Here is a 27985-nt window from a genome sequence, read left to right as displayed (position 1 = left end):
AAGTTCTAGAGAAGAGGGCATAGACATCTTTGGGGTGCATTTTTCTGCCTACAGCTAATGTCCCAAAAGAAACTGAGGCCCTCAGACTAAAGACCCACAAGGAACTGAATGCAGCCTATAGCCACAAAATCCAGGAACAGACCCTTCCCTAGTCAAGCCTCAGATGAGACCAGCCCCAGCCTGACTGCAGCTAAGGTGTGCCAGCATTCCTGCCCAACAGCATCTGAGATAATAAATGTGTGTTGTTTTAAGCAGCTAATATTGTGTAATACTATTACCCAACAGTAGTTAACTATTATACAAAAAGGTTAGTTGGCTTTGGTCTTGCCTATTTATCCAAAGTCATCTGCATTTGCACTCCCCTCAACTCACACATATGTGCATCCCCAGAAACATACGTACACTCACACACACACACGCACACATACACACAGCCACCTTCAAGTATACACTTTTAGTTCTTTACACAAAACATCCAGTTTTATGCCTCTGTGCTGTAAAAATAAATGGAGATCACCCAAAATAGAACAAGCCAAGCCTATTTATTCCAAGCTGGCTATATCAAGGTTCTGGCCACCATCACTTGCATCTGGCAGAGACTCAAAGGCAGGCAGAGTAGAGGGAAAGCTTTATACTGGAAGAAAGGGCAGGTTAGGTGTGCCTTGATTGGGGGAACCTGGGGGAGATGGAGGTGGATCTAACTACAAAAGGGGCATCCTGTGTGGTTGCTTAGGGGTGAATATTCTCCGTTTTTCTAGTTAGTCCTAAACTGGAGGTGGGGGGTGTAAAAATTAAGGAAGCTGACAGTTATTAACCAAGAGATGGCCCTTTGGTGCTGATTGTTACAGGGTTATTGCTTGGCTGCCTGGCATGGTTACTGGAGATGGTAGTTTGAACCCTAGACTGCCTACCGCGTTGGCTTCCTGGGCTGGGTACTGCAGATTGTGGGTCAGATGGCCTGGCCACTGCCCACGTGTATATGCAGTCTCACTGCACTTGTTTATGGGCTGTTCCCTCTACACAGGGTGCCTCTCCCTATACCTTATTCAGGTGCCAAACTTGAATTCAGCCCTCAGATCTTGGCTTTAGTGTAACTTCCTCTGTGAGCCCCACTACAATCACTCTGCCCCTCTCTAGTCTCTTGGGTGGTAGCATGTTCCTATCGGTACTGAATGTTCCACACCATATTATTTTGTTGGCCTATGTTTATGTCCCCTACTCGACTGTGAACATCTCTGCTTCTCTAGTTACCTACAGCCCAGTAACTAGGTTCTCAGGAAATACCTGCTGGATAGCCATAAAACAGTTTGGACCAGCAAAAACCCAAATATCCCCATATTCTTCATCCAACCCAATGGTTTCATTTTAATGTTAAACTGAAGCTATGAAGTCATGCAGTCTTTGAATTCGAAAGCATCCAGTGCTGCCAGAAAAGAGAATAAGAATGACAGAGACCGTTGCCCAAATTCCCACAGAGTAAGAGTCCAGATAAGAACCCAGAGGCAAGCGCCCCAGGCCTGGGTTCTTTCTGGTATTCCACCTATCCCGGAGATCTTGGGATGGCAGAAGGGCCAAGAGCCAGAAACGCAGTGTCTGGGGCCTCTATCTCAGTAAGTAAAACAAATGCTGACACGTAGAGGCTCTTGTTTGCATACAAGAATGTGCTCATGAATAATGGAAAATCACTCATTACCTAGCAACTACTATGATTCAAACTTTCCATGGAATTAATAGCACCAGCCAGGAAGGCAACGGAAGAAAGACAGGCATTACAGAAGGATGTGAGACTACCTCTTCCCCCGTCCACATTCTCATTAGTTCCATGTTATAACAAGTCAGACAATCACAAATATTCAAAGTGGTATGTCTAAATCTGCTGTCATGTAAGAAGAAATATATCATATACATTTCAGTAGAAAACATAAGCACACAGCTATGCTATTTCTTTGACTTCTTTAGGCATTAACCTAGGTAAGTGGGCATATTCAGGGTTTTTCTTTCTTTTTGAATCTATTCAAGTCCCTGTATGGTTAATTAAAAACAATGGCATCAGCTCTGCTGTGATGGAACAGACTCATCTCAACAAGCCATCATGCAAATTAGGAAGGAGTGAAGGGATTTGTCTATTTTCAAATTGTTTATTTTAAAACTAGTAGGATTCAGAGGAGAAGGGCCAAGCGAAATCCGATGTGCAAAATTTTGTTTGGAAAATGATGCTTTATGAATTTTGAATTGCAACTTGGCTTTGTTTAACTTTTGACCTCTTGCATTATTATTACTGCAAAGTAATAATTAATAACCTAATAATATGTATATCAACAACAGTAATGATAACAGCAATACACTCAGATAGCATTTCAAAATGTCAGTTCTGTTCTGCATCACCATTTCCCCACGTGTGTTCATAGAACACTAGTCCTTTATCATGAAAAATGTTCCCATGGGTCATAGATGTATTGGAAAACCGAATATTCTGATCCTTCCATGGATATTTATAATGTTCTCCAGAAAAATCTCTTTAGGAGTCACAATGTTAAGAAAATAATTTTTATTCAGGACTATTGAACCATACTTGATCATGGAACAGTTGATATGTGGAATATTCATTAGCATCATGAGAATTGGTGTTTCAAGGAATAGATTTTGGTATTTTAATCATTAAAAACAAACTACTAAACAACTGTTCCAATGCGGATAAGAAAAATGAGAACCAGCAGGGCAAGTGATTAGTCTAAAACCAACAAATATCTTTTATCCCTGAAATCTGAACCTGTGTCCATCTGATTCCAAAGTCTATGTTTCCTAGATGTATGTTTTTTTTTTTTTTTGCAACATGAATCTTGGTCTGTGCATGTACTCAACCATTCAAGTTAAATCTTCCATCCTTGCTATTTGAAATGGTTCCTTTTGAACATTTGCAGAATAAAGCACCCACCATTAGACAGCAGACCTTGATTCAAGTCTTCATATGAGGCATGGAGGGCCTTTGATCCCTTTGTTTGTGCCAGAGACTCAGACCAATATGGCCCAGCAAGAGGCCACCAGATGGGAGCAGAGGAGAGACAGGGAGAAAGCAAACCCTCCCTGGCACTAATGAGTGCCAGGTACTGAAATGGGCCTGGGCTACAGAGGTGCACAGGATACAGCATGCATCCCAGATGCTGTCACCAAGGCATGGCTCAACTCATCACTTCTTACAATGTTGCTGTTGATGATTACAATTTTCTAGTTTCAAAAAGTTCTAATTTGTCTTATTTTCTGATTTGATTAGTGGTTTGTAGCCTATTTAAGAAATCTTTTCTTAAAACAAGGTTATGAAGATATTTTACTGTTTTATTCTAAAGCTTGATTATTTTAACTTTCAGAGCTATGCATATGATCCTTTAGATTGTGAAATAGGGAGAAAAGTTTATTTTCCTCTGTATATATAGTAGACATTTTTTATCAGGATGTATTGAAAAGATTGTTTCCCAGTGAAAATTTATATCTCTATAAATCAAATGATTGTCCACATAAGGGTCTATTGTGACTGTTCTATCTTTGTATCAATAACCACATTGACTTGATTATTTTAGCTTCATACTAAGCATTGAAAACTATAAATTTCTAACTTTTTATTATTTAATATTGTCTTGACTATTCTATGTCCATAGCATTTCCATCAAACATTTGAATTTGTTTATCAATATCTACAACACTAACATATAAAGAATGATCTTTGGGATTTTGACAGGAATTATATTGACTCTATAAGTGAATTTGGGGAGAATTGAAATCTCGATAATATTTAGTGTCTCAATTCAAGAACATGATTATCTGCCCATTTGTTTAGGTATTCCTTAATTTTTCTGAGCAACATCTTGTATTGCTCTGTGTGGAGGTTTCACACACCTTTCCTTAGATTTATGGTCAGTTATTTGATAATTTTAATATTAAATATATTTCTATGGGTTTATTCCTATGTACCTGGTGATTTTTCTATGCAAACATAAATAGTAGCATATATAAAATGCTACTATTTATATTTGTATAGTATACAAATATACTATATTTGTATATTACTATTTATATTCTTTCCTGCTAGAATACATAAGCATCATTGTTTTTTATATAGAACTTATATTTCCTTATTTTCAGCATCTTTGCTAAACTGACTTATTAATTCTAGCTATATATTTAGGCAATTTCTACATCCACAATCATATCAGTTATGAAGAGAAATAGCTTTTTAAATTATAAAGATTTAAATCCACTTTAAGTTTTTATAGCTTTTATTTATTTTTGTGACTGCCTGGCTAGTGTCTCCAGTAACGAAGTTGGTTAAAGGTGATGATGGTAGGCATCTTTCTTTTTCTCTTCCTACCTGTTTTTCTCCTGTATTTTGTTAATGTGAAAATTAAAGTGGTTAGAATTTTAACATTAAACTGAACTTTCATTCTTGGAGTAAATCCTCCTTGGTCAAATTATATTGTTCTTTTTAGATATTGCTGGGACATAAGAAGCACGTAGTAGACATTCTCTTTATAAAAGATCTCTCACTTCTCTCTTGAAAGAGTCAAGGATATACATATAGATCCCATTTTATAACACATTAGAGATTGTATATATAAACAATATAATATATAATCTCTAATGGGAACCATCAATTCTGTCTAAAGAGTTTAGAAAAGGCATTAAGAAGGATAAAGTATTTAATTAAACTTTTAAAGGATGGATAGAATTTCAACAAGCAGAAGAAAGTGTACAAAACATAGTGGTTTACTAACACCCTAAATGTGACTGTTGTCTCTTTTGAGCATTTCTCTGAGGAGGGTGCCCAAGCCTCACTGTGTAAATAGCAATTAGGGTTAATGGCATGAGACAGCCAGTCTAAGCTCTCACTCAACAAGAGAGGCTACTCGGAAGAACAAAAATTACAAAATAGACAGTAATTTTAAAAATGGACAGTAATTTGTCCAATGATTTTAAAGAACTCCTTAAATGTCTGAAAGAATTAGTGTAGTTCCAGAAGTTTTCCAAGTGATTTTCTCCTCTGTCCCCCAGAAAGGACTCTTGTAGGGACACGGACAAATAAAAGCTATCTTGAATGCACTCATTCACTCATGAATTCAGCATTTATTAACCAGCGGTTGCATACCAGACACGATGGTAGATAACAGAGATACAAAGAGGATGAGATAGAAGACCAGAAAGGCCTTAGTCACAAGATTTTTAAGCCACATCCCTATGAAGCTCCAGGAATCTGGTATAAGAGGGAGCAGAACAGTGGCCCCCAGGAGCTCCACACTCACCTCAATCAGAATAACTCTGCTTTTGCTTTTGTGAACTTCATTTTTGAATAAACCTAGTTTGCGATTTGCTGTGTAAGTCTTGACAAATTTTTACAGGTGTATATAGCCATGGAACAAACACCCAGTTTGAGATATAGGAATGTATTTGCACATTTAGAATCCTCTTTCATGTCTTCTAGTAAATACACTCTGAAAAGTAACAACTCTTCTAACCTCTACTACTATAGACTGGTTCTTTATGATTTTGAACTTGATGTTAAGGGGCTCATAAGTGTGTATTCATTTCTGTTAACATCTCTAACTTTTTGTGCTTGTATTGTTTATTCATTTTTGTGTATAATTGTTCCAGTTACGATGCATAACAAATCATCCCAAAACTCAATAGCATAGCACAAGCCTACCTACTGTACTTATAGATTCAGGACTTTGGACAGAGCACAGTCTGGCGAGCTTATCTGAGCTCTGCAAAACCTGAGACTCAGCTGAAAGGCTCAATCTTACATTCACATGCCTGGTGGTTGATTCTGGTTGCAGCTTAGATATGAGCTCCCGCATGAGGTGTCTTCATGTGAATTGGGATTCCTCATAAGATGGTGTCTGAGTTTCAAAACTGAGTATTCAGAGGAAGTAAAAGCAAAGCAGAAGTTAAATTCCCTTTTACTACCTAGCTTCCAACTGGGAAGTCACACAGAATAACTTCCACTGCATTAAATTGGTCAAGGCAACTACAAAACTTTGTCCAGGTTCAAAGAAAGATTAAAAAAAAAAAAAACTTTACCTTTCAATGGAAAAGTACCAATGTCTTCTTTTCTAAAAAGTGTTTTGTCTTTCTTAAAATGTTTATTTATTTATTTTAGAGAGAGAGCATGAGCAGAGAAGAGGGGCAGAGGGAGAGAGAGAGAATCCTAAGCAGCCTCCACACTGAGCAAGGTGCTTGACATGGGGCTTGGCCCCACAAACCTGGGATCATGACCTGTGCTGAAATCAAGAGTAGGATACCCAACCAACTGAGTCACCCAGGGACCCCTATCAATGTCTTATTGTAAGAAATATATGTTAGATGGAATATACATTGGTAATTCCTGATGTACATTTTCTTCTAGTTTAGGTACTATAAATAAGTCTAGATAAAACATTATTGTGTATATTTTTTGATACACATACACATTCATTTCCATTGACTATATATTATGTTGAATGGTACTGCTCAGTCATGGAGTTTGGGTATACCATCTTTAATAATTAGTACTAAAAATTTTCCATAGCCTTTGGACAGATCTATGCTTCTACTGGCCATATAGAATGCAGTCACTCCACATCCTTATTATTGCAAGGGAAATAAGAAGCTGGTTAGTGAGTTGGGGACAGATTTTAGGGAGCCCTGCATCCGTGCCTGGGGGGCTCATACTTATTACCTCAAAGTCAAAGGTTTTAAGCTGGAGGTCTACAGGACAAGCCTATAGATGTACTTTACATGCAAGAACTATGCTGGTGGTGTTGTTATTTTAACTGATTTTGAATACCTTAGACTGAGCATAATTCACTCTCCCATGTTCCAAAATAATTACTACTCTATACCAGGTGCATCTCAGAGTTATCCATTTGCTTCAGAAAGCATTTATTTTTAAAGTCCTCAAATAAGCAAAATTAAATACTGTGTTGTTTGGGATATAAATGGACATGTATAGTGTAAATATATTTTTTAAAGAGCAAGAGGATAATAAATTCAAAATTCAGACTGAAACTTGCCTTTGGCAGAAAGCAGAAAGGATGGGTTGGGTGATAGTACTCATGTTGAGTCATTGGTATTGTAGTGCTGTAGTTACTATTTGGGTAGTATGTTCATGGTGAATTTTTTCTTTTTGCCTCATTTTTTACATGTATTACATAAATCCTTTGAATGTGTGTTTGTACGCGTTTATGGCTTCATCATTTGGTCATTGTGTCAGACAATGGCCAGGCATATAAGCATAAATTATTGCATGATAAAAAAAAATTAGGCCTGTATTTCTTTGATATAATTTGTGCATGTGTATAGTGTGGTCTGTGTGTGTGTGTGTGTGGGGGAAATCTGTGAATATGAGAGGCATAACAAGATGAAAAGGAAGAGAGACACACAAAACTTCTTTTAGTGTAAATAGGCATATTCTGTCGTTTCCTTAGGACTGATTGGGCTGTTCATTTAATTAAACCTGGATTTTTTTCCAAAATGAAATATTTGAGGACAAAACACTTAAGGGTGTTGAATGCTGGAAATTTGCCCAGATCTGGATGAAAGCAGCTCAGGAAAAGGATGAGAACAGGCAGGAGGGGAGCAGTGGTGGCTGGGGGGGACCATTTATGATAATTTACAGCTCTGCTATTTTTCATAAAGGCCCATTCCCAAATGCGGACTCCAACCTTGAGCCCTGCATGTTGCCATTTTCCACAGGGAGTTTGAAGCAAATAGTTATTGTGGACGCATTATGACTGTGCACCTCAGGCATTTTCCACCCATTTCGGCTTTCACCTAGCAGATGCTTAATGTGTACTGACCAGAAGTCAGATACCATCTTTAAATCTCACAACTAACATTCCCATGTAGTTTGTACTGTTGTCCATATTTTACAGATGGGAAGATTGAGTTCAGAGATGTTCAGTAGCTTCCTGAGGGGCAAGTTGGTGTTTCCAAACTCAGCCATTACAAGAGTCCACGTGCTTTTCTGACAGTGTGACCCACCACTCCCCCATCCACAGATCAACAGGAGCAGTGTGTGACCCTCCTCTTGAAACTTGGTGGATATTTGTAGCTGCCTTGACCAGTGCATTGTAGGGAAGTGACCCTATGTGGCTTAGGGTCATGAAATGAAAGGTAGTTGGCCCCTTGTTCTCTCTTTCTTGAGATACTTGCTCTTGGAAGTCAGCCACCATGCAGTGAGAATACCCAGGCTAAGTGGAGAGGCCTTGTGTGGGAGTTCCTGATGACAATTCCAGCTGAGGCCCTAACCAGCAACCCACCCCAGCTGATAGACACAGGAGTGGAAATCCTTCAGAGGGTCCATCTCAGCCACATCTGATTGCACTTGAAGACCATGAGTGAGAGTCTTTGAGTCCAGTTGGCCACTGACCATGATAAGTAGCAATGATACTGTGAGATGATGACAAAAATGTAAATTATTGGGTTCTACTTGTTGCACTAAGTGTGGAGTGGTTTGTTAAGTAGTCATGATAACTGAATCTCCCAGTAAGCCTGTGGGCTAAGCCCTCGGCTCAGAAGCTTACACTCATTTATATAATGAAAGATGCCATCATGCCTCTAAGCAAATGGCTGTGTTCTTGCCTACAATTCCTTACAAAATTCTGCCGATAGCCCTGAGATTTTTGCTAATCAGATTCCATCTTCCTTCTTTTCACTTCTGAAATTCTAGACCCATTATCCCAGGTACAGTGATCTATCTTGAGGAGCTCCAAGTCTGGTCAAACAGGCAGACAGATAGACAAATTGCTGGAAAGCATGCAGGTCATGGCAGATGACAGTGGGCGTGTCCCACGCCATAGGGACACCAAGGAAGGGCAACATCAGTGAGGATGGCTGGTAAGACAAAAGTTTCCTGTAGAAGAGGTGGGCTGATGAATCCTCGAAGAAGTAAATTTAAGGCAAGGGAAAAAGTCCCGCAAAAGGTGGCACGAACCTTGCAAAGGCAGAGAACCAAATGGTAGTTTAGTGTGTGGAAGAACGAACTTCCCAGCATTACTGCAGTGGCACTAGAGGCCAGGTGTGGTGGGAGATGCCACATGGAGGTCTGGCCCACCCTCCTGTGGAGCAAGGCTCGCCGTCCTTGGGACTGGGGTCTAACAGCACCACACGTGGGCTATAGTAGAAAGACAGTTTGTCTTGCGTGTGAATCAGCTACTAAAAAATAGTTCTGCAAGCCTGTCCTCCGATACTCTCATTCTGTAATTCTGGGTCGGGATCTGGGAATTCCGATGAAAAAGGGAAAAGCCTCACCCGATGATTCTGATATGCAGCTGTATTAGGGGAGACTGCTGAGGCTGATGGGGTCCACTGAGGGATTTTAGGGTGCTGGGGGACAGAGTCGGCTGTGTGCCTGGAATGGTCTTTCATCGAGTAGTCAGAGCTGGAGAGGGAGGGGGGCAGCGGCCAGTGGCAGGGGGGCTGGTCCGGAGGCTGTGGACAGCCCCGGTGAGAGCTGGGAGAAGCAGCCAGGGCAGCGAGCAGGCGGCAGGAGCTGGGTCCACACAGGCGGGGCTGGTGACTGGCAGGCGGGAGAGACAGAGCGAGAGCAGTTATGGATGATGAGCGGTTTGGGCTCTGAGATGCACGCTGGGGCTGTCAGCGGGGATGAAGAGTGACAGAATAGGTACACAGAGAGCCCCAACTGTGGGGGCTCAGGAACTGTTCTCTCTACGCAAAGATAATGATCCCTATTCAAAGAAATAAAAATGAAATTAATGATAGGCCAGGAAAGGATTCTTCCAGCTCCTGAAACAGATACATGATTTATATCGGTAATAAAAAAAAAGAAGATTCTTGAATATATAAAAAAAAAAAAGGCTTAAATGGCAGAGAAATATGAACTGAGGCTGTAAATAGCCTGCTGGCAGATGGGGAAGCCTAAATTACTAACGTGTTTATTAAGAATGTCCAAATTCAGTAATTAAAAAATGCTAATTTAACCAATGAAAGGTATACATTTTTACCCTGACATAAATGACAAGGAAGCAGGATTCAGAATGTCAGAGGGTAAGGGGCAAAGGAGATGTGGTGAGTGCTGGTGGTTTGGCAAACTTGCTGCTCCTCGGCTCCGGGGGAGGGAGGCAGGATGGATGAAAATCCCAGGTGCACTTGCCGGTGACCCAGCACGGAAGCTGCTGCACTGAGAGCATAGACACGGAGGCTCATTTCTGCTCTGTTTGTGCAGAAGAGGTATTAGAGGAAAGCGCGCGCGTCCGTGGGGTCACAGGTAGAATGTGTGAGCGCCCTATGGCACAGGACGCAAGCAGAAGGAACAAACCGGGGGAACGTTCAGCCACACGCTACATCTCGAAATGAAACACCAGCACAGTAACGCTAGTAAACATTCAAAATACAGGCCCAGGAAACAGTGCTACACATTTCACAAGGGTACCTGCATATACAGGGAATCGTCTCAAACATATTGTAGCAGTTACCCATCAGGGAGGCAAGGGAGGTCACTGAGGAAGAGAGAGAAAGAAATGAGAACAGAATGGGGAAGAGAAAGGGAGACAGAGAGAGAGGGAGAGAGACAGAGATGGAGAGAGGGAGAGAGAGAGACAGAGAGGGAGAGACGGAGAGGGTGAGGGAGAATGAGCTGAGTGGGTTCATGGTGACAATGCTGGTGGGTCACAAACAGGAACACGGCCACCTCAGCTTTCTGCCCCTGAGGTTTCTCCACCCTCCAGCAAAGGTGGGAGCTGAGAGAAGGTCTAGCAGAGAAGGCGTTGTGGACATGGGGTTGGCAAGGCTGGTCCGTGGGCTGTGAAAACTCCACACCCACAGGGACAGGTACAGATGGAGACCATGAGGGGAAAGGGTCAGGAGACACAGTCTGACATTCAGAAGAGGAAACCATGCGAAAGAATGAGATGTCACAGGGCAGGGTCTTGGGTAAGTTGGGCTGGAAGCAGATGGGGTTGGGGGCTGCCCAGGAAACCCCGAGGCCTGAGTGCTAGGGGGCTGGAGAGAAGAAGTGTGGTTCTCAGGTGTCAAGGGCAGAGCCTCTGGGAGGGCTGAGGGAGCAGCATTTGAAAGGTGGCTCAGAGGCCCTGTGAGATACAGCTAAGCCATCTTTCCTAGTTGGTCATGACTTACTGCTCTCATCACTAAGTGTCCGTGGAGCTGGGCGGGTAGGGGTAGGGTCCCTCCCCTTCCTTGCTGCCTAGGGGTCACCCAAGTCATCTTTCAAATCATTTCTTGTCTCTGGATCTCAGTTTCGTGGAAATCAATCACCGATCAGTGTCATTTCATGCCCGGTCCCTCCCTGGCTTCAGTTACATGGCACATGTGAAGGTCCTTCTAGGCTTCCTGTTTCTTCAAACATGGAACATGGAAATTCCTGCAGTCACCACCCCACTTCCCGCCTCTGTGGATCCCCCTTTCCTGAGCCTTTCTTGTAAATGAAATTGTACACTGTGTGTTCTTTTCGACGGGCTTCTTTCACTTAGTGAAGTTCTCTTAAAGCCTCTCCTTTCCTCTGTCAGCTTCTCCATTAATGCCTTCTGCTGTGGACTATGTCCAGTCTGAGATGTTTTGGAGACGAGGGGGCGGGGGGGAGCTTGGTCTCTGACTAGGGAAGGCAGACCACAGGCACTTCAGACCCAACGGGGTCCTTCGGAATGTCAGGTCCATCTCTCTTGATTTACAGATGAGGAGGAGAAGGAGGAGAGAGGGAAAGCGAGTCCCCGGAGTCGGAGAGTGAGGGAGGGCAGAGGTGGGTGAGCTGCCATTCTGTCTGCACACCTGCTGCCTGCAGAGGCCATACAGGCAGCACCACTGAGCCTCCCCGCCACAAGCCTTTTGCAGTCCCCACTCTCAGACTCCAGTTTCCAGAAACAACTGCTGTATGCATGATCTGAGCACAGGCAAAGTGGAAAATTACTGAACTCGGGGCCAAGGCAAGCACATTCCACTCCTGCCAATCTTCCAGCTTACCATGGGGGAGTTAGTCTCCCTCTCTGGCCTCAGGACAATGGAAGAATCTCTTTAGGACCATCTCCATCTCTGATATTCTGCAATTAGAGGGCCGAGAGGACCTGCTTTTCCAAGCTCACAAAATGTTCTGTCTTTATCTGTCTGACTCTAATTCATGGGAGCCAGCAATTGCCTGTTCTTGCTTCCACTGTCAGTGGAAGCCGATGGGGTGCCCACTGAGCTTGTGGCGTTTACTGCCCGGGTAACATGGAATCAGGTGTGTTCTGCCTGAGCCTCCCTTCTGTCTAGAGAGAAGCTATGGCAGTGAATTGCAGAACCCTTTCCTCCGCTGGCAAGTCCTACCCACCGGCCCTCTGATGCAGACATGGATATGCCCAGCTCCCCCGTCTTTGGCTATCACCTCCTGTGGGTCTTCCAGCCTTCTCAATAGAGTGGGATCTGGGATTTTGGAGCTGGGTAACAAGACATTGAGGTGGATTTTGAGCTCGTGGGCAAAACTAGTAAGTAGTGCAGGGTAATTGAACACTTGCTGTATACCGAGTAGTGCTCTGCTCGCTGCTTTTTCTTCATTGTAGTTAGTGTCCACAACACTGGAGATTCCCTGTTTTAAAGATCAGGAAGCAGGTTTGGAGTTTAAGCACAAGGTCTCAGGCCACACCCTAGCACAAGGTGGAGTCAGGGTTCCATGCTGGCGTGGCATCAGGTCTGAGCTCTGTTCCACCACGCTTCCCACTATGATCTGGAAAGGATGCCAACCAAATGCTGAGCTGAAGAGTCATCTGATTCCCCCACTTTTTATCCACAAAAGATGAGGAGGAAGGCAAGTGGACTTCTAACACATGTTCAGGTTTTGAGAACCTATGCTCTCAAGTGGTGGAGACAGGGATCAAACTTGGGGTTTCAAGTGCACAGTTGAAGGACAGTACCATTAATCCAATCTGCATCTCAGTCTGACCTTCATCCGTTGGGTTGTGAGAGCCACTTTGGGAAGAACAGTAGATGCTGTTGCTTCAAAACAAAGCAATATGTAAAATTATTCATATATGTACCTCAAGGGCTTGGCAATGCATTTTATAAAAGCCACTCCCTGCCCCCGAAATCAATTAGACTTGTTTCTTAAACTCTAGGGGAGTGGGTGAGCTACGGTCTCTCCCTAAATCTGGTAGAACAGATAAAAATAATTTTATAATTTACCATTTCCCAAGGCATCAATGAGTAGAGGACCCTGTTCTTATACCCTTCTCATACTCTCTGATAGCATGCAACATCTAGAAAACCTTTCGTTTTATTTTCTTGTATTTTATCTTTGAGAGAGAGAGAGAGAGAGCATGCACTCATGCACATGCAATAGTGGGAGAAGGGCAGAGTGAGAGGGAGAGAGAACCTTAAGCAGGCTCCACACATAGCACAAGCCCAACTCGGGGCTTGATCTCACAAACTGCAAGATCAAGACCTGAGCCTAATCCAAGAGTTAGATGCTTAACTGACTGAGCCACCCAGGTATCCTGGTGAACCACCCAGGTATCCTGGTGAACCACCCAGGTAACCCCGAGAACCATGAAATCGGATTCAAAAGGTTTCCCAGGATACCTGGGTGGCTCAGTCAGTTAAGCATCTAACTCTTGGATTAGGCTCAGGTCATGATCTTGCAGTTTGTGAGATCAAGCCCCGAGTTGGGCTCGGACTATGTGTGGAGCCTGCTTAAGGTTCTTTTTCTCGGGGTTGCATATCATTGGCTGGCTGGCTGGCTTGGAAGGGTTAATTGTAGAGTCAGTTTGGCAAGAACTGAGCTCTTCAGCTAATGGTAGAAAATCATGCATTCATTCATTCATTCATTCATTCATATCCTGCCCACTTTTCTGTGCCGGGAACTGAAAAAAATGGTGAACATGAGCAGATCTGGTGTCTACACTCATCGGCTCACCAAACATGCCTACTGGAAGGATATGACTCTTTCCCTCCAGGAGCTGGTGATAGGTGACGGTTGTATTAAGAACTAGGGGGTGGACCAGAGCATTTAGCTTCTACAAGGAAGTAATATAGGCCAAGAAGACCTGAGAGTGAGCCTCTCCTAGGCCTTTACAGATCAGAGGAGAAATTTTGTTCTGTATCTTAGAATCACTGAAAACCCAAATAAAAGGTTTTAAGCAGGAATAAGGATGGGGGTATGATCAGATGTGTGTTGTGAAATAAGGCGACCATAAGAGGTTGTGGAACAAACCCAAGTAGGGGGGTGGAAGACATGCACAATCCCAGGGCCCAGGATGCTCAGGATCTGAGTTAGCTCGAAGGTCTGGCCCAGATCATCAAGGCACAGGCAGAGAGAGCTCCGGGTTGCTGGGTTCTGACAGCAATAGAGCACGTGCACCCTACCGTTGTGTCTTTCAGAGGACACACCCCTTTCTCTCATAAGTAACAGAAATCTGGAACCAAACCAGCTTAGATGATAGGAGAGTAGGATCTAGGACGGCTACACAGACCCACCCTGTGTCTCTGCAAGCCTTCCCGGTCCGCCCACCTCTGCACATCTGCTTCCTTCTCAAACTGCCTTTTCTCTCAGTGGGGAGACACTGGCAGAAGGTCCAGTTTCAAGCCTTTATTTTCAAACCATAAGTAGAAGCCAGCTTCTCAGAATTCCCTGCCAAATCGTGAGTTCACAAGCCACTCCCTGTGGCAAGGAGAATACCGGACATCTATTGGCTTAGGCTGTTCAACACAGTGAGGAGGATGGAATTGATCTTTCTAGCTTAAACACCCTTAGAGCTTAGGGAGGGACTGCAAACTCACCCCACATCTCAATGGCAAGGTGACTGGGTATTGGGAGGGCAAACACACCATCCTGGGAGGGTATCTCTACCGTTGCCCCTGCACTATGGGTCTGTTTATACCCCCATGCTGAATTCCTCAAAGATGGAATCTGTTTCAGCTAGTCGCCATCACCCCTTTCACCAGCGAGCACCACCTGCCTCACCAGCCTGAGCCTCACTGCCCCCAGGAAGGGCCCTCTCACGGCCACGCTGTTGGGTCTCAGTTGCAGGGGTCACATTGTAAAGAAAATGAACACCCCAGTGCAGGCATTACAGTCTCAGAAGTCCCCATCAGAAGTGATCGGTGTAGAAGCACCTAGAAGAATTTTCTTTAATGTGGTAGAATCTTCTTTAATGATCTTGACCCTCCCAGGGGAGAGCTTCCTCCACAGGACATCAAGCCAGGTGACCACTAGGTGGCGATGTTGAGGATCATCAGATTCTTAAATGGGAGTTGGACCAAATTACCTCCTTGCTACTTTGAATCTATAACTAGAGTATTATTTAGTTATTCTCCTTATTTAGTTGAAGATGCCGTCTCTGAGATCAGTATTCTCATTACATTAATTGTTTCCATTTTGTCTGCTGGGAAAAAGACTTGGCAGCATTTCTGAGCTCAGGAGCGGTCAGAGCAGAATTTTTTCCCCCACGATAGTCTTGCTTGTCAGATTTTTCTTAAAGTTGCAGGACATCAAAGCCAAAGGACTCTAAGCTGTGGAGACAGAGGCTCAGAGAGACGAAGGGACTCATCTATGATGAGACAGAGAGTTCACTGAAGAAGCAAGTTGGGAGCCCAGGCACCCTGGCTGCCGGGGTGATATGTCTGTCTCTTCATCATAATGTCCCCTTTCCAAAGAAGAAACTATTTAAATCTGTGCAATGCTGTTGGAAAGAACTGCCTGTGACCTCTACATGCTAATAAGTGAAGATGTTTGGGACATAGGTCAGAGAGGATACACAGCAAAATCCCATCCTTCTAAAACAATGGGCTACATCCTCAACAAAAATGTGTATATATGTACAAATATATATCTATTTTAATATAAGCATGCATTATATATGCTTGACTGTATTTATCCAATTTTAAATTATGAATTAGACTCTGAAGTCTATGCTTAAAACCTCCCAGCAACTGTTCACTGCCCTCAGCCTATTAGCTATGTTCCCAGGCTGAGGCTCTGTGTGGTGTGGAAGCTGGCTCTCCACTGCATCTCATCCTACTCCCCCCTCATTGCACACCCCAGCCACGCCCCTCGAGGCCCATTGCACAAAGCTCCATCCTTTTCTGGGCCTTTGCATTTTCTCCCCAGCTCACTCTAACCTCATACATCGGAATGTCTGATTCTTTTGTGCTTTTGGATCTCAGAGAGATCAGCATGAGAGACGTGTTCCCATCATCTTCTACAGGGAAGCCCTCTTCCCAGTCAGTCTGGCTTCTCTACTTGTGGGCCACGGTTACGCATCTGTTTACTTCTTATCTGCCTCCATCTTTAGCATGTAAAGTCCATGAGAGTCCACTTTATCATTGCTGCACTCTGACACCTGACAGAGTATTCTAACACACAGTAGGAAATCAATAACCACCTGTGGGAGGGATAAAGACACAGACATGAGCCCATACAAGTTGTGCAAAGTATAAACTCTTAATGGTGGTCATCTCTGGGAACGGAAGAACACGGAAATTGTGGTGTTTTTATTATGCTGGATGCTAATAAATATTTTGCATGAGTACATTTGGACTTGGTGAGAATAAATTTAAAGAATGTTTCATTGTGGTTATTAATTCTTTTTTAACAGCAAGCTATTCTTTCTCCCGGAATTGCGATCCAGACATGGTCTGACAAACCTGTACGCATAAATAGAAAAGGTCCTCCAATGATGTAATGTGGATCATGTCCTTGACTTTCTTGAAATCTCCAGCAGGCACAATGAAAGGAAAAAATAGAATCACTGTGCGGTGCTGAGAGGGACCAGTCTTTAATCTGATCCAACCCCTTTATTTTATTGGGGGGAGAACCATGGCTCCAAGAAGCAGGCACTTCAAAAGTGGAAAGATAAATGCATGGTAAGTCAGAGTCCTGACTCTGTAACTAACCTTGGGCTGGCCTCTGTGCCCTCTGAGCCAGTTTTCTATACTTTAAAATATGAGGGGGTGTGTGTCTTACAGATTTGTAAGTCTCTAGTCATTTCTACTAATCCATGCTCCTGTTGATGAGTCAATAAGACAAGTTCTGCATGACAAATCCAGACTCTTCATTTTCTACATATGTCAAGTATAACTGAGATTAACCGTTCTCAGGTACTGGTTACAGGGACTGACTATTTCTGAATTTAAGGAAAGTGAAAAAGAAGATAAGGATGTGATCATTCCTTTCAGTTAGGATGTAGAAATTCTCAAGAGACTGTCCCCACCACTCCCCCAAGACCAAGAATAAGCTGAATAAACGAAATGATCATAACTGTTTTAAAAGTCACAGATCTACATGGGCAGAATGAAATAAAATGCTAGAAGGGGAGAACTCTTTCCGGTTTCATCCCAGGAAGGGAAAGTGGGGGGCAGGCCAGAAGGAAGAGTGAATGTGACACAGAAGGTGGCAGGGAGGCATGAAAACACATTTTTTAAAAAAAATTTAAATTCAAGTTACTTAGCATACAGTGTAGTATTTCTGGAGCAGAACTCAGTTATTCATCACTTACATGTGATACCCAGTGCTCATCCCAACAAGTGCCCTCCTTAATGCCCATCCCCCATTTAACCCAAACCCCCCACCTCCCCTCCAGCAACCCTCAGTTTGTTCTCTGTATCTAAGAGTCTCTTAAGGTTTGCCTCCTTCTCTCTTTTTATCTTATTTTTCCTTCCCCTCCTCATGTTTATGTGTTTTGTTTCTTAAATTTCACATATGAGTGAAATCATATTTCTCTTTCTCTGCTTGATTCATTTCACTTACCACAGTACACTCTAGTTCCATTCATGTTGTTACAAAATGGCCAGATTTCATTCTTTTGATCACCTAATAATATTCCATTGTACGTGTATGGCATTTTCTTTAGCCATTCATCAGTTGATGGACATTTGAAAGACCTAGATGTGAGACAAGAAACCATCAAAATCCTATAGGAGAAAACAGGAAGCAACCTGTTTTGACCTCGGCCACAGCAACTTCTTACTTGACATGTCTCTGGATGCAAGGGAGATAAAAGCAAAAACGAACTATTGGGACCTCATCAAAATGAAGAGACTCTGTACAGCGAAGGAAACAATCAACAAAACTATATGGCAACTGACAGAATGGGAGAAGATATTTGCAAACGACATATCAGAAGATATTTGCAAACGACTAACGATAAAGAGTTAGTATCCAATGTAAAGAACTTATCAAACTCAACACCGAAAACACCATATAATCCAGTAAAGAAATGGGCAGAAGACATGAATAGATGCTTTTCCAATGAAGACATCCAGATGGCTAATAGACACATGAAAAGATGCTCAGCATCACTCATTGTCAGGGAAATATAAATCAAAACTACAATGAGATACCCATGAAAATGGCTAAAATAAACAACTCAGTAAACAATAGATGTTGGCGAGGATATGGAAAAACTGAAACTCTTTTGTATTGTTGGTGGGAATGCAAACTGGTGAAGCCACTCTAGAAAACAGTGTGGAGATTCCTCAAAAAATTAAAAATAGAGCTACTCTATGACCCAGCAATTGCACTACTATGAATTTATCCAAAGGATACAAAAAATGCTGATTCGAAGGGGCACATGCACCCCAATGTTTATAGCAGCATGATGAATAATCGCCAAAGTATGGAATCAGCACACACTTTGATAGGCATTTAATGGCCATGTGTGAGCTCCTATGATGGGCTGAAATTCCTCAGTGTCCCATTACGAAATGAGCTGTAGCCACCTGCCACCATGTTTTCACAGGGCCATCACCAAGTGCATATGGTAGTATGCTGAAGGCAGGTAGGAGAGATAAGAGGGACCTTCCAAGTTGGATAGAGACTTTCTCAAGTGTGAATGCTTGTTTTTGGATGGAGGCAGAGCAGGAGAGTGAGAGAGATTACCCCCAGACACAGGAGGCCTTCACTGAGCATGGGTAGCAAGTGGCTAAAGCTTGGAGGCAGAGAAGCAGGATGGAGATGGATCTCTCCAAAAGCAGAGTGGTAGAACAGAGACTGGAAAAGCTGGTGGCCAAGCTATAAATCATAGAGAGCTCTCTCGGTGTGACCAGGTGAGGCTGATCTCAGGAAGGTAAGGTGTATTCAGCATTTGAGAATCACCGAATGTAATTCACCAAATAAAGAGTATCAATCAATTCTATCTCAATAAAAAAAAGAAAAGAAATAATAGGACCATTTTAATGGAAGAGTAAAAAATATTTGATATAACTTAATAACTCTTCATGATAAGAATTCACTTTCAACAGAAATAGAAGGTATCATACTCAATCTGATAATGGGCATCTACAGAAATCTACAGCTATTATCATACTTAATTGTAAAATACTGACCGCTTCCCTCCTAGTGCTGGGTGCTAGGCTAAGACATCCACTCTCATCACGTATAAACAACATTGAGGTGGAAGTCTTCGCACGATAGGTAGGGAGTGGGAAGAAGACACACATATTACAAGGGAGGAATGCAAACTTTCTGAATTCTTGATGACATGATTAGAGAAATAGAAAAATCTAAGGAATCTAGGGGCAGCTGGGTGGTTCAGTCGGTTGAGCAACTGACTTGATTTCAGCTCAGGTCATGATCCCAAAGTTGAGTTTGAGCCCCATCTTGGGCTGGGCACTGAGCATGAAACCTGCCTGGGATTCTATCTCCCTTTCTCTCTGCCCCTCCCCCCACCTGTGCACTCTCTCTCAAATACGATAATAAACAAATAAACAAACAAATAAAATAATTTTTAAAAGGAGATGGAGCAAAAAAAATTATACAGATTTTGGATACTAGTCCTTGATCTGATGTCATTTATAAATATCTTTTCCCATTCTGTCCGTTGAGAATCTAAAAAAGAAAAGTAGAACTGATAAATAGAAGGTCAACTTGATGAAAAATTGGGGATCCAAATTAAAAACCTCGATTAAAAATCTCTATTTCAATCATATAGACACCCTAATTTACTTAGTGTAAATTTGAAATTTGAAATGAATAATAGACTAAAATTTAAAAGCTAGTGCCATAAAGCTTGTAAAAGGATACATATCCATGTAGGCAAAGAATTCTTAAGACACCAAAGTACTAATCCTAACAGAAAATAAAAAGAAACATTGGGGCCCAACAAATTGTTTCAATATGATCATCAAAAGACATCTTTAAGGGCGCCCGCATGGCTCAGTTGGTTGAGCTTCCAACTTTCACTCAGGTGGTGATCTTGTAGTTCGCAAGTTCAAGCCCCGTGTGGGGCTCTTCACTGTCAGGGCAGGGCCTGCTTAAGATCCTCTGTCTGCCCTCTCTCTCTGCCCCTCCCTTTCTCACACTCTCTGAAAAATAAACAAACATTTAAAAAAAAAAAGATATCTTTAAGCAAATGAATAGGTAAGGTACAGACTGGTAAAAAAATTCTTGCAATGCATACCTGATAAAAGTCTTAAATTGGCAATACAAAAGAACACTGAGAAATCAATGATGAAAAGACAAGTGACAGACACCTCCTGACAGCACTTTTGAACAGACACTGAGCGAATTCCCGTGGCTTCAGAGAAGGCCCGAAGGCAAACAACGAAAAGACTCAAAGCAAGTGCTGTAGATGGGTTGCTATTCACAAGTGTCTACAGGTGTGGCTGACAGGAGAGGGTCACAGGAAATGCCACCTGGGGCACCAAAAGCATCTTTGAAAGACAAGTTCAACTCCTGTACACACTCCCCCGGTGCTCAGGGAATTCAGCTGAATAGAAGTGCTGCCAGCTTATTTTCCAAGCTTGTATCTTCCTTACACATGTGGGGGTCTAATAAGGAAGAGGGAGGGGAGAAGCACACAGAAGGGGCAACAGCTTGGCCAAGGCAAGGACCTGTGCTATGCACACCCTACAGAGAAAGGCTGGGGGCCCCTCAGGGGGCCTGACCTCAACTGGAGTTCAAGGGCAAGGGGACAGAACAAAGGTGGAGAAGGAAGAAGGAGAGACAGCGCTGGAGAAATTCCCCCGCCCAAAATGAGCCAGAAAATCAGATTTAAAACCCAGTGAAGGAACAAGAATGTGCAGGACTCAGTTTCCCAGGGTGCTTGTGTGAAAACCCCTGAGGAGGGCTCAGTGGACAGGATGCAGCGTTTGCAGAAGTGCCTGCATCCTTCCTCTTCCCGGCCTCTTACAGGACCTGATATATGTTACTTAATTGCTTTGGGCCCCTGTTCCCTCCTCTGTAAACAGGGGGTAATAAAAATGCTTTCGTATTTTCCTCCGGGGGGGGGGGGGGGGGGGTTAGTCCAAGTATCAAATGAGAGGAAATGTATCTATAATCTACAAAGCATGGCTATTATTAAGACAAACAGCACTGAAAATGGCACACTAGATCAAGCACTTAAATACGCCTTGACAAGCAAAAAACAACTAATAGGAACATATTCCAGCAAACAGGACAAATCGATTTTTGTTGACTTTTTAGAAGAGTAAAACACAGGTATTGTGAAGTTACGTAGAATGTGCTACGCTGGATCAAAATGATCTCCTGTTTTGCAAAGCAATCTTCCCAATAAAAAAGAAACAACTAGGGGCACCTGGGTGGCTCAGTCAGTTAAGCATCTGACTCTTGATTTCAGCTCAGGTCATGATCTCACCATACATGGGTTTGAGCCGCTGCCTCGGGCTCTGTGCTGACAGCGCGGAGCCTGCTTGGGATTCTCCATCTCTCTCTCTCTCTGCTCCTCCCCCACTTGCGCGCTCTCTCTCTCTCTCCCCTCTCTCTCAAGATAAATAGAAATAAACTTTGAAAAAACAAACAATAAACAAATGATCGCCGAAGAGGCCAGAAAAATCAGTAACGTATACAGAAATTGCCCACCCCCATTAAATTATTTCTGTGAAGCAATATAAACATATTTTAAATGAGCGTATTTAGGATACTGTGCGCTATAACTTAGGTTTAAAAATCAAAGTAAATGAAAACCAATGACTACGAAGTTTGGAGAAAGGTATTCAGTTTGAAGTTAAAATGTACAAGTGTTTTTAGGAGGCTAGAGATCAACATATAAAAATATTTAACAATAACTAAAGTTTAATCAAAAACGGCATTTCCTAAAAGAATAGAGGCACATCAGGCCCCAAATGGCAGAGACTAAGGGAGTTACAGTCTGCTTTGTCTCTGAGGAAGAGAAGAAGAAGCAGCCGCCCACTGTCTCTGAGGGCTGGGTGCCCGGGGGTGGCTTTGTTGGGGGGGTTCTGGCTCAGGGTCTCTCAGAAAGTAGTTCTCAACTCCGTGGCTGCCATACCTCAGGGTCTGACAGGTGTGTGTGTGTGTGGGGGGGGTCCATTCCACGTTTATCACGTGGCTGTGGGCAGTAGACTTGAGTTACTTGCCACGTGGACTTGCGTGTCCTCACGGCTTGGGAGCTGGCTCTCAACAACTGAGGAATGGGAGAGACTGAGCGAGAGCACCCCAAATGGCGGCTGCAGTCCTTTTACAACCTCGTCTCGGACACCCCAGAATCTGCTGTGTTCTGTTCACCGGAAGTGCATTGCTACGGCCAGCCAGTGCTCAAGATGGGGGATTATACACAGCTGTGCGTACTGGGAAGTGGGGGCCACGGGGCCATCTGAGAGGCTCACTGTGGCAGTGTGTGTGTGTGTGGGGGGGGGTGATGGTAGCCTCAAATTTAAAAAAACACATAACAATCCAAATTTAGGTAAGGAGAGGCTATTCTCAAGGATTTTTGCAAGGCGGGGGAGGGAAGTGTTACAATATGGATAAACCCTGAAATCTGCGAGATTCTCAAGGATTAGACAAAAAGAGCTTTTCTTTTTTAGGGAGAAGCGAAGGAGTCTAGAAAGAACCAGCATGGAGACATTTTTCTCTGAGGGCAGGCTATCTCAACAGGGTCTTAAGGTAGGCTCAGGCCAAGGGTGGGCCAAATTCAGGTTCCGGGGAAGGAGAGAAACTTCAGTAAAGTTTGGCTGAAAAGCATCTTATTCTTATGATCAGTTGGGGACATGCATCTCAGGTCATTACTTACGAGGGGGGCAATGGGGGCTTGGAGGGTTGGGGTTTGTCACAGATACATAGGGGCATCGAGAGTCTTATCTAAGTCCTATGGGGAAGGGGTTGCTTGCAGTGAGCTGGTTTCTGGGGCACAAACGAAGTAGGTGAGGGTACGGGGCGGGGAGGAAGGCATCTATTCTTTAACGGTCTCTGTTCTCTGGGATCCCAGGCTCTGGTGAAATGCAACACTGTCAGTGACAGAGCCATGGAGCGGTCTCACAGAAAGCTAAAGTGTGAAATTGGCGTGGGCTTGACAGGTGGTTAGAATTTCAATCGACGTGGAAGGCCTGAGGTTTATATAACTTCGGATGTGCTCAGCCGCCAGTAACAGAATATCTTAGTAACAGGGGCCTCAGGAAAAGGACGTGTCATTACCTTACCCAGCAGAAGGACACAGATGGGCAGTGCCAGCTGTGTTACAGAACCCGGGCTGCTCCACGGTCCCGGGTCAGCCTCTGTTGTCTACTTGGCCTTTTCTTTGACATTTAAGGAGCCCATGGCTGCTTAGAGCAGCTGTCTTCATGTAAAAGCTTCTCAAGAAGGAAATAAGAGGTACAGACAAAAAAAGGAGGGGGGATTGCGTTCATCAAAGAGAAAGTGCCATCACAGCACAGACATCAGAGGCTGCCTTGTCCTCCCCTGAGCAGAACCCAGCCATCGGGCTACCGTTAGTTTTAGCTTCAAAGCAAGGTGAGAGAAGTCAGTATCAGATGAGGAAGAATAGTATTGCCAAGATCAGCCTAAACTCATGATGGCCCATCCCATGAGGTGGGAGAGATGCCTCCCCCAGACTGAGGTCCTCACCACCTGAGACTCATAAAAGGCTTTGTTAGTGGAGGTAGAGGGTAAAGGGTGGTTACTAATGGCCAGGTGAAATCAATGCCTGCCCCAGGGCATCTGAGATGCAGCCTTTCTGCCGGAATTACACTCACTTGGAAGACAGGCTCACAGGCTTGCAGATTCAGTAGCCTGGGGTCCGAGCCTTTGCAATTCTGAAATATTCCTGGGAGATGTTGATGTTGCTGGTCCCGGAACAAATCTTTGAGAACCACCCGTATAAGCCAAGGTTGGGGTCCTGAAATCTGTTTCAAGTCCGGAGAACATGGAGTATTTAGAAATTGAACAGGTGGGATCTTTCCCCAGTTCCTTCACCCCACAGAATGGTGAGTGTGGATGGCCAGTTGAGAGGTTTAGAATTTACACTCACTGGGAACACCTGGGTGGCTCAGGTGGTTAAGCATTTGACTTTGGCTCAGGTCATGAACTCATAGTTTATGGGTTGGAGCCCCACGTCGGGCTCTGTGCTGACAACTCAGAGCCTGGAGCTGCTTCAGATTCTGTGTCTTCCTCTCTCTCTGCCCCTCCCCCACTCACGCTCTGCCTCTGTCTCTCAAAAATAAATAAATGTAAAAAAATGTTTAAAGAATTTACACTCCCTGTGGCCTAGATCATCTTGTTTGATAGAAATTTAATGTGAGCCACGGAGTAATTTTTGATTTTCTTGTAGCCACATTAAATATTTTTAAAGAGGTGAAATTAATTTTGATATATTAAAACTTTTAAAACATGTAACTAATATAAAATTATTAATGAAATATGTTACACTTTTAAAATTAAGTCGTTAAACTGGTGTGTATATCACAGCTTCCTCCTAGCAACATTTCAAGTGTCTACACTCACGTGTAGCTGGTTGCTGCCATACAAAACAACACGTATTTATTGTATTTATCGAGTGAATTGATACAGGTTTTCCTTCACCACCTAGTATAGCCCCAAGGAGGCAAGGAGCATCTTTGTGGTGACTTTGGCTGGAGTGGCTGAGCCCTGGGAGTAACAGTCTGGGTGTGGAGGAGATAATTCGTTTCCTTAGGTAAACTCTGCCATTTCAGTTACATTATTTCTCACATTAGTCTTCTGATGTCTTCTTAGTTTGACCCTGTAACGTGTTACTCATCTCAAATATGTGGCAAAAAATCACAAAGGCCACCCAAAGGAGAACAAACAGAGGCTACCTATCTGGAACTTGCTACAGCAAAAGATTCGGCCATTACCACTTCTCTTTGGCAGAAACTCACAGGCAGGCGGAGGAGGGGGAGAGCTTCATGTGCCCTGATTAGCTTTTGTTGGCAAGGGGCAGCTGGCGGGTTCACTAGAAACGGGTCTTCCGTGTGGCTGGGTTAGATGCATGTTTGGCTGGTCTTCAGTTAGAAGTAGAGGCAAAAAATAGAGAAGCTGGCAATTGTTGGCCAGTTCCTGGCTGTTCTGGAAGGATTTCCATGGAGGTGGTTTGGCTTCCTGGCCGGGTGCTGCAGAGGTGGCAGGATAGAATCCTGCTGTTCTGTGTGGTCTGGCCATCGTCTGTTGGCGTATTTCATTTCTCTGTTGGAAAATGAAACCTTTCACTGAAAGGTTGAAACCCAGTTGTCAAAATTTTTCTTCCTGGAAGCTTTCGGATTCCAGGCTTTCTTACTTCCCATTGTTTTCTTAAGCCACTGCCTGAAGGGGAACCATGGAACCCTAAGAAGAGCCGCATACTCGCCCCAGCTCTGCTATAGGTAACTTGGGGGCCTCAGGGAAGTCAGTTCACCCACTGAGCCTCAATTTCCTCCTCTGTAAAATGGGGCGAAATTATAATAGTTCTGCATTCGCCCCAGATCAGATGGCTTTTCTGTCTGTAGGGCTGGACATCTTCTGTTATTGCTACAGATATAAAGAATGAAACAAAAGCCTGCCTTCAAGGAGTTCCTAAATCGAAGAACGAAACAAACCTGTGAGCACAGATGATAACAATAGTGATGTTGATCTTGATGATGATGATGATGATGATGTCAGTGGGGATGACGACCATTATGGGGATGATCATCGTGTTAGTGGTGGTGATGATGGTGGTGACGGTGACACTGATAGTGGATAGGTATTGAGCACAGTTTCTGTGCCAGGTATTTACATGCTTTGCTGCATTTAGTCCTCACAACTCATAGAACAGCTATTACCTGCATGTTTATGAAGACATAATTGAGGTTTAAAGAGATTAAGCAAATTGCCTAAAATCACTTTGCTAGCCAGTTGTGAGATCTAGATTCTAATGTGAGCACTTTGGCTCTACAGTGGGTTCTAATAACCACTTTGCTCACCTACCTCATTCTGTGCTGTGCTGTTTTCCACAATGTGGTGAGCTTTAACTGAAGCATGTGACATGTGGAGACAGAAGAAGTATGCATCCTATAGAGCAGATGAGTCTGAAGAAACTTCACATAGATGCACATTTAACAAACACTTTGAATGATCAAGACAAATCGGAATAGGAAGATGGTAATTCCCAGCAGATCCAATAGGAAATATACTACTGTTGAGGGGTCATGGTCCTAACTGGGGCAATTTCAAACATATTATGGCTGAGGTGGGAAAGCAAGCTGGGAAGATTGTTCGGGGCCGGGTAGTTATGAGCACTGAGTTCGTTGGGTTAGGTTTAAGGTTAGATATGATGCATAATTAAAAATTAAAAATGCTTGATTTATGACTTTAGACACCAACTGAGTCACTGCTCTAGTACTCGGCTGGAAGTACTACTCCACAGCCTTGCTGTGTTGACTTGCCTACTTCCTTCTCCAGCATGAGGTGAATCTTAATTATCTTTGATTTTTTTTTTCTGGGGCTCTCAAGGTCTCACCTCACAATTGCTTTTGTGAGAAGCTATCCGACTCTATAAGAACATGAAGTAAGGACTCTGACAGCCCAACCCCATGCAGGGAAACATGGCCTTTCTCCAATTGAAGCAACAAAGTCTGTAGAAATTCTTCTACATCCAATTACTACATCCAATTAATTCCCATAACTAAGCTGAACACGTCCTTTCTCATTCTGTCTTAGGGGACTCATTTGGGTTGCTTTGATGAATTGAAATTTTTTTCCCAAGACGCGAGGATAAGAAATTCTCTACATGTAAGCTACCATGTACTAGATTTTCTAGAACAAAGTTTAGTCTGCCCTAAAAATGTTTAATTCTGTCTACTCTTAGGATATAGAAATTACTTACATCTTTTAAAGGACAGTTTCCTACCTTCAAAATTTTAGAACCTAATCTAAGCCAGGGCATCCTGTTACATTCATAACCTTAAAAGGTAGTTTGCGGGAAAAATAAGGTTTTCTATAATATGCACGGGTGCTACATTCTGGAGGTCGGGGTCTGACTTAGGGTGTGGGGGTATATCCTGGCACCCCAGTAACTTTTTGCTCTTCACTGTGGCTGAGGCAGAGAGTTTGCTTCCTGGGTGACCACTGGCGATGACCACAGGCTGCCGTTTCTCAAGGTCATTCCCTCTTTGACTTGAGGGAACAGGAAGGTCTTAGGAGAAGGGAAGTTCTCTCATTCCCTTGTCCTATATCTGCCCCTACAGTGCTATTCTGCAAAGGGAGAGCAAAAAGAAAGAGAGGAAAGGGGACAAAGATCAGAGGAGAGAGGACAGGATGGAAAGAAGTGGGAGAAAGGAAGGGACAGTGGGGGACGTGATCTGTGACCCGTGGTTTAATGGGAGAAAGAGGTGACCGTTCTTTGAAAAGTATAGTGTTGCACACACAGTGGTTCATGTGCATACACTGGATATTAATTATTATTATTATTACTACTATTATTATATTCCCTGACACTCTTGGGTCCAAAGGGAAGTGGGTCTTACAAGATAGAGGGAATTTTGGCCCTTAAAATTACAGAAAAGGATCCACGTTGACTAAGGAGCCTGGTGCGCTCTGAAACAGAACAGAGGAGGGAAGGGGGAGGCTGGAAGGGGGAAAAGTAAGGATAGGGAAGAGGAGGGGGAGGGAGGGAGGAGGGGGTAAGAGAGAGGAGGAGGAAGGGGAGAGTAAGGGAGAGAAGGCGGATGGGAAGGGGGGCAAAGGTGGAGTAGAGGAAGGGAGAAGGGAGAGGAGGGCTGGGGTAAGGGGGGGAAGGGAGGAAGAGAGGAGAGGAGAAGAGGGGAGGGGGAGCCAGAGGAGGGGAGGGGG

General features: G+C 43.5%; 1 protein-coding gene across 1 annotated transcript in view; it reads right to left on the bottom strand.

Annotated features, from left to right (window-relative positions):
* The window catches only part of LOC120232338 (collagen alpha-1(XXII) chain), a 334176-nt gene extending 308344 nt beyond the window's left edge, over positions 1-25832 (bottom strand). Inside the window, exon 1 of the mRNA XM_039232993.1 lies at positions 25753-25832. Coding sequence (XP_039088924.1) covers positions 25753-25832 — 80 coding nt within the window. The remainder of the gene's footprint in view (positions 1-25752) is intronic.
* Positions 25833-27985: the final 2153 nt, after the last annotated feature.

This window comes from Hyaena hyaena, unplaced genomic scaffold (genome assembly GCF_003009895.1).
Source record: "Hyaena hyaena isolate Hyena2069 unplaced genomic scaffold, ASM300989v1 scaffold_69, whole genome shotgun sequence".
Taxonomy (NCBI): Eukaryota; Metazoa; Chordata; class Mammalia; order Carnivora; family Hyaenidae; genus Hyaena; species Hyaena hyaena.
Note: the sequence above shows the minus strand (reverse complement) of the source record. Positions and strands in the feature narration are given on the sequence as shown.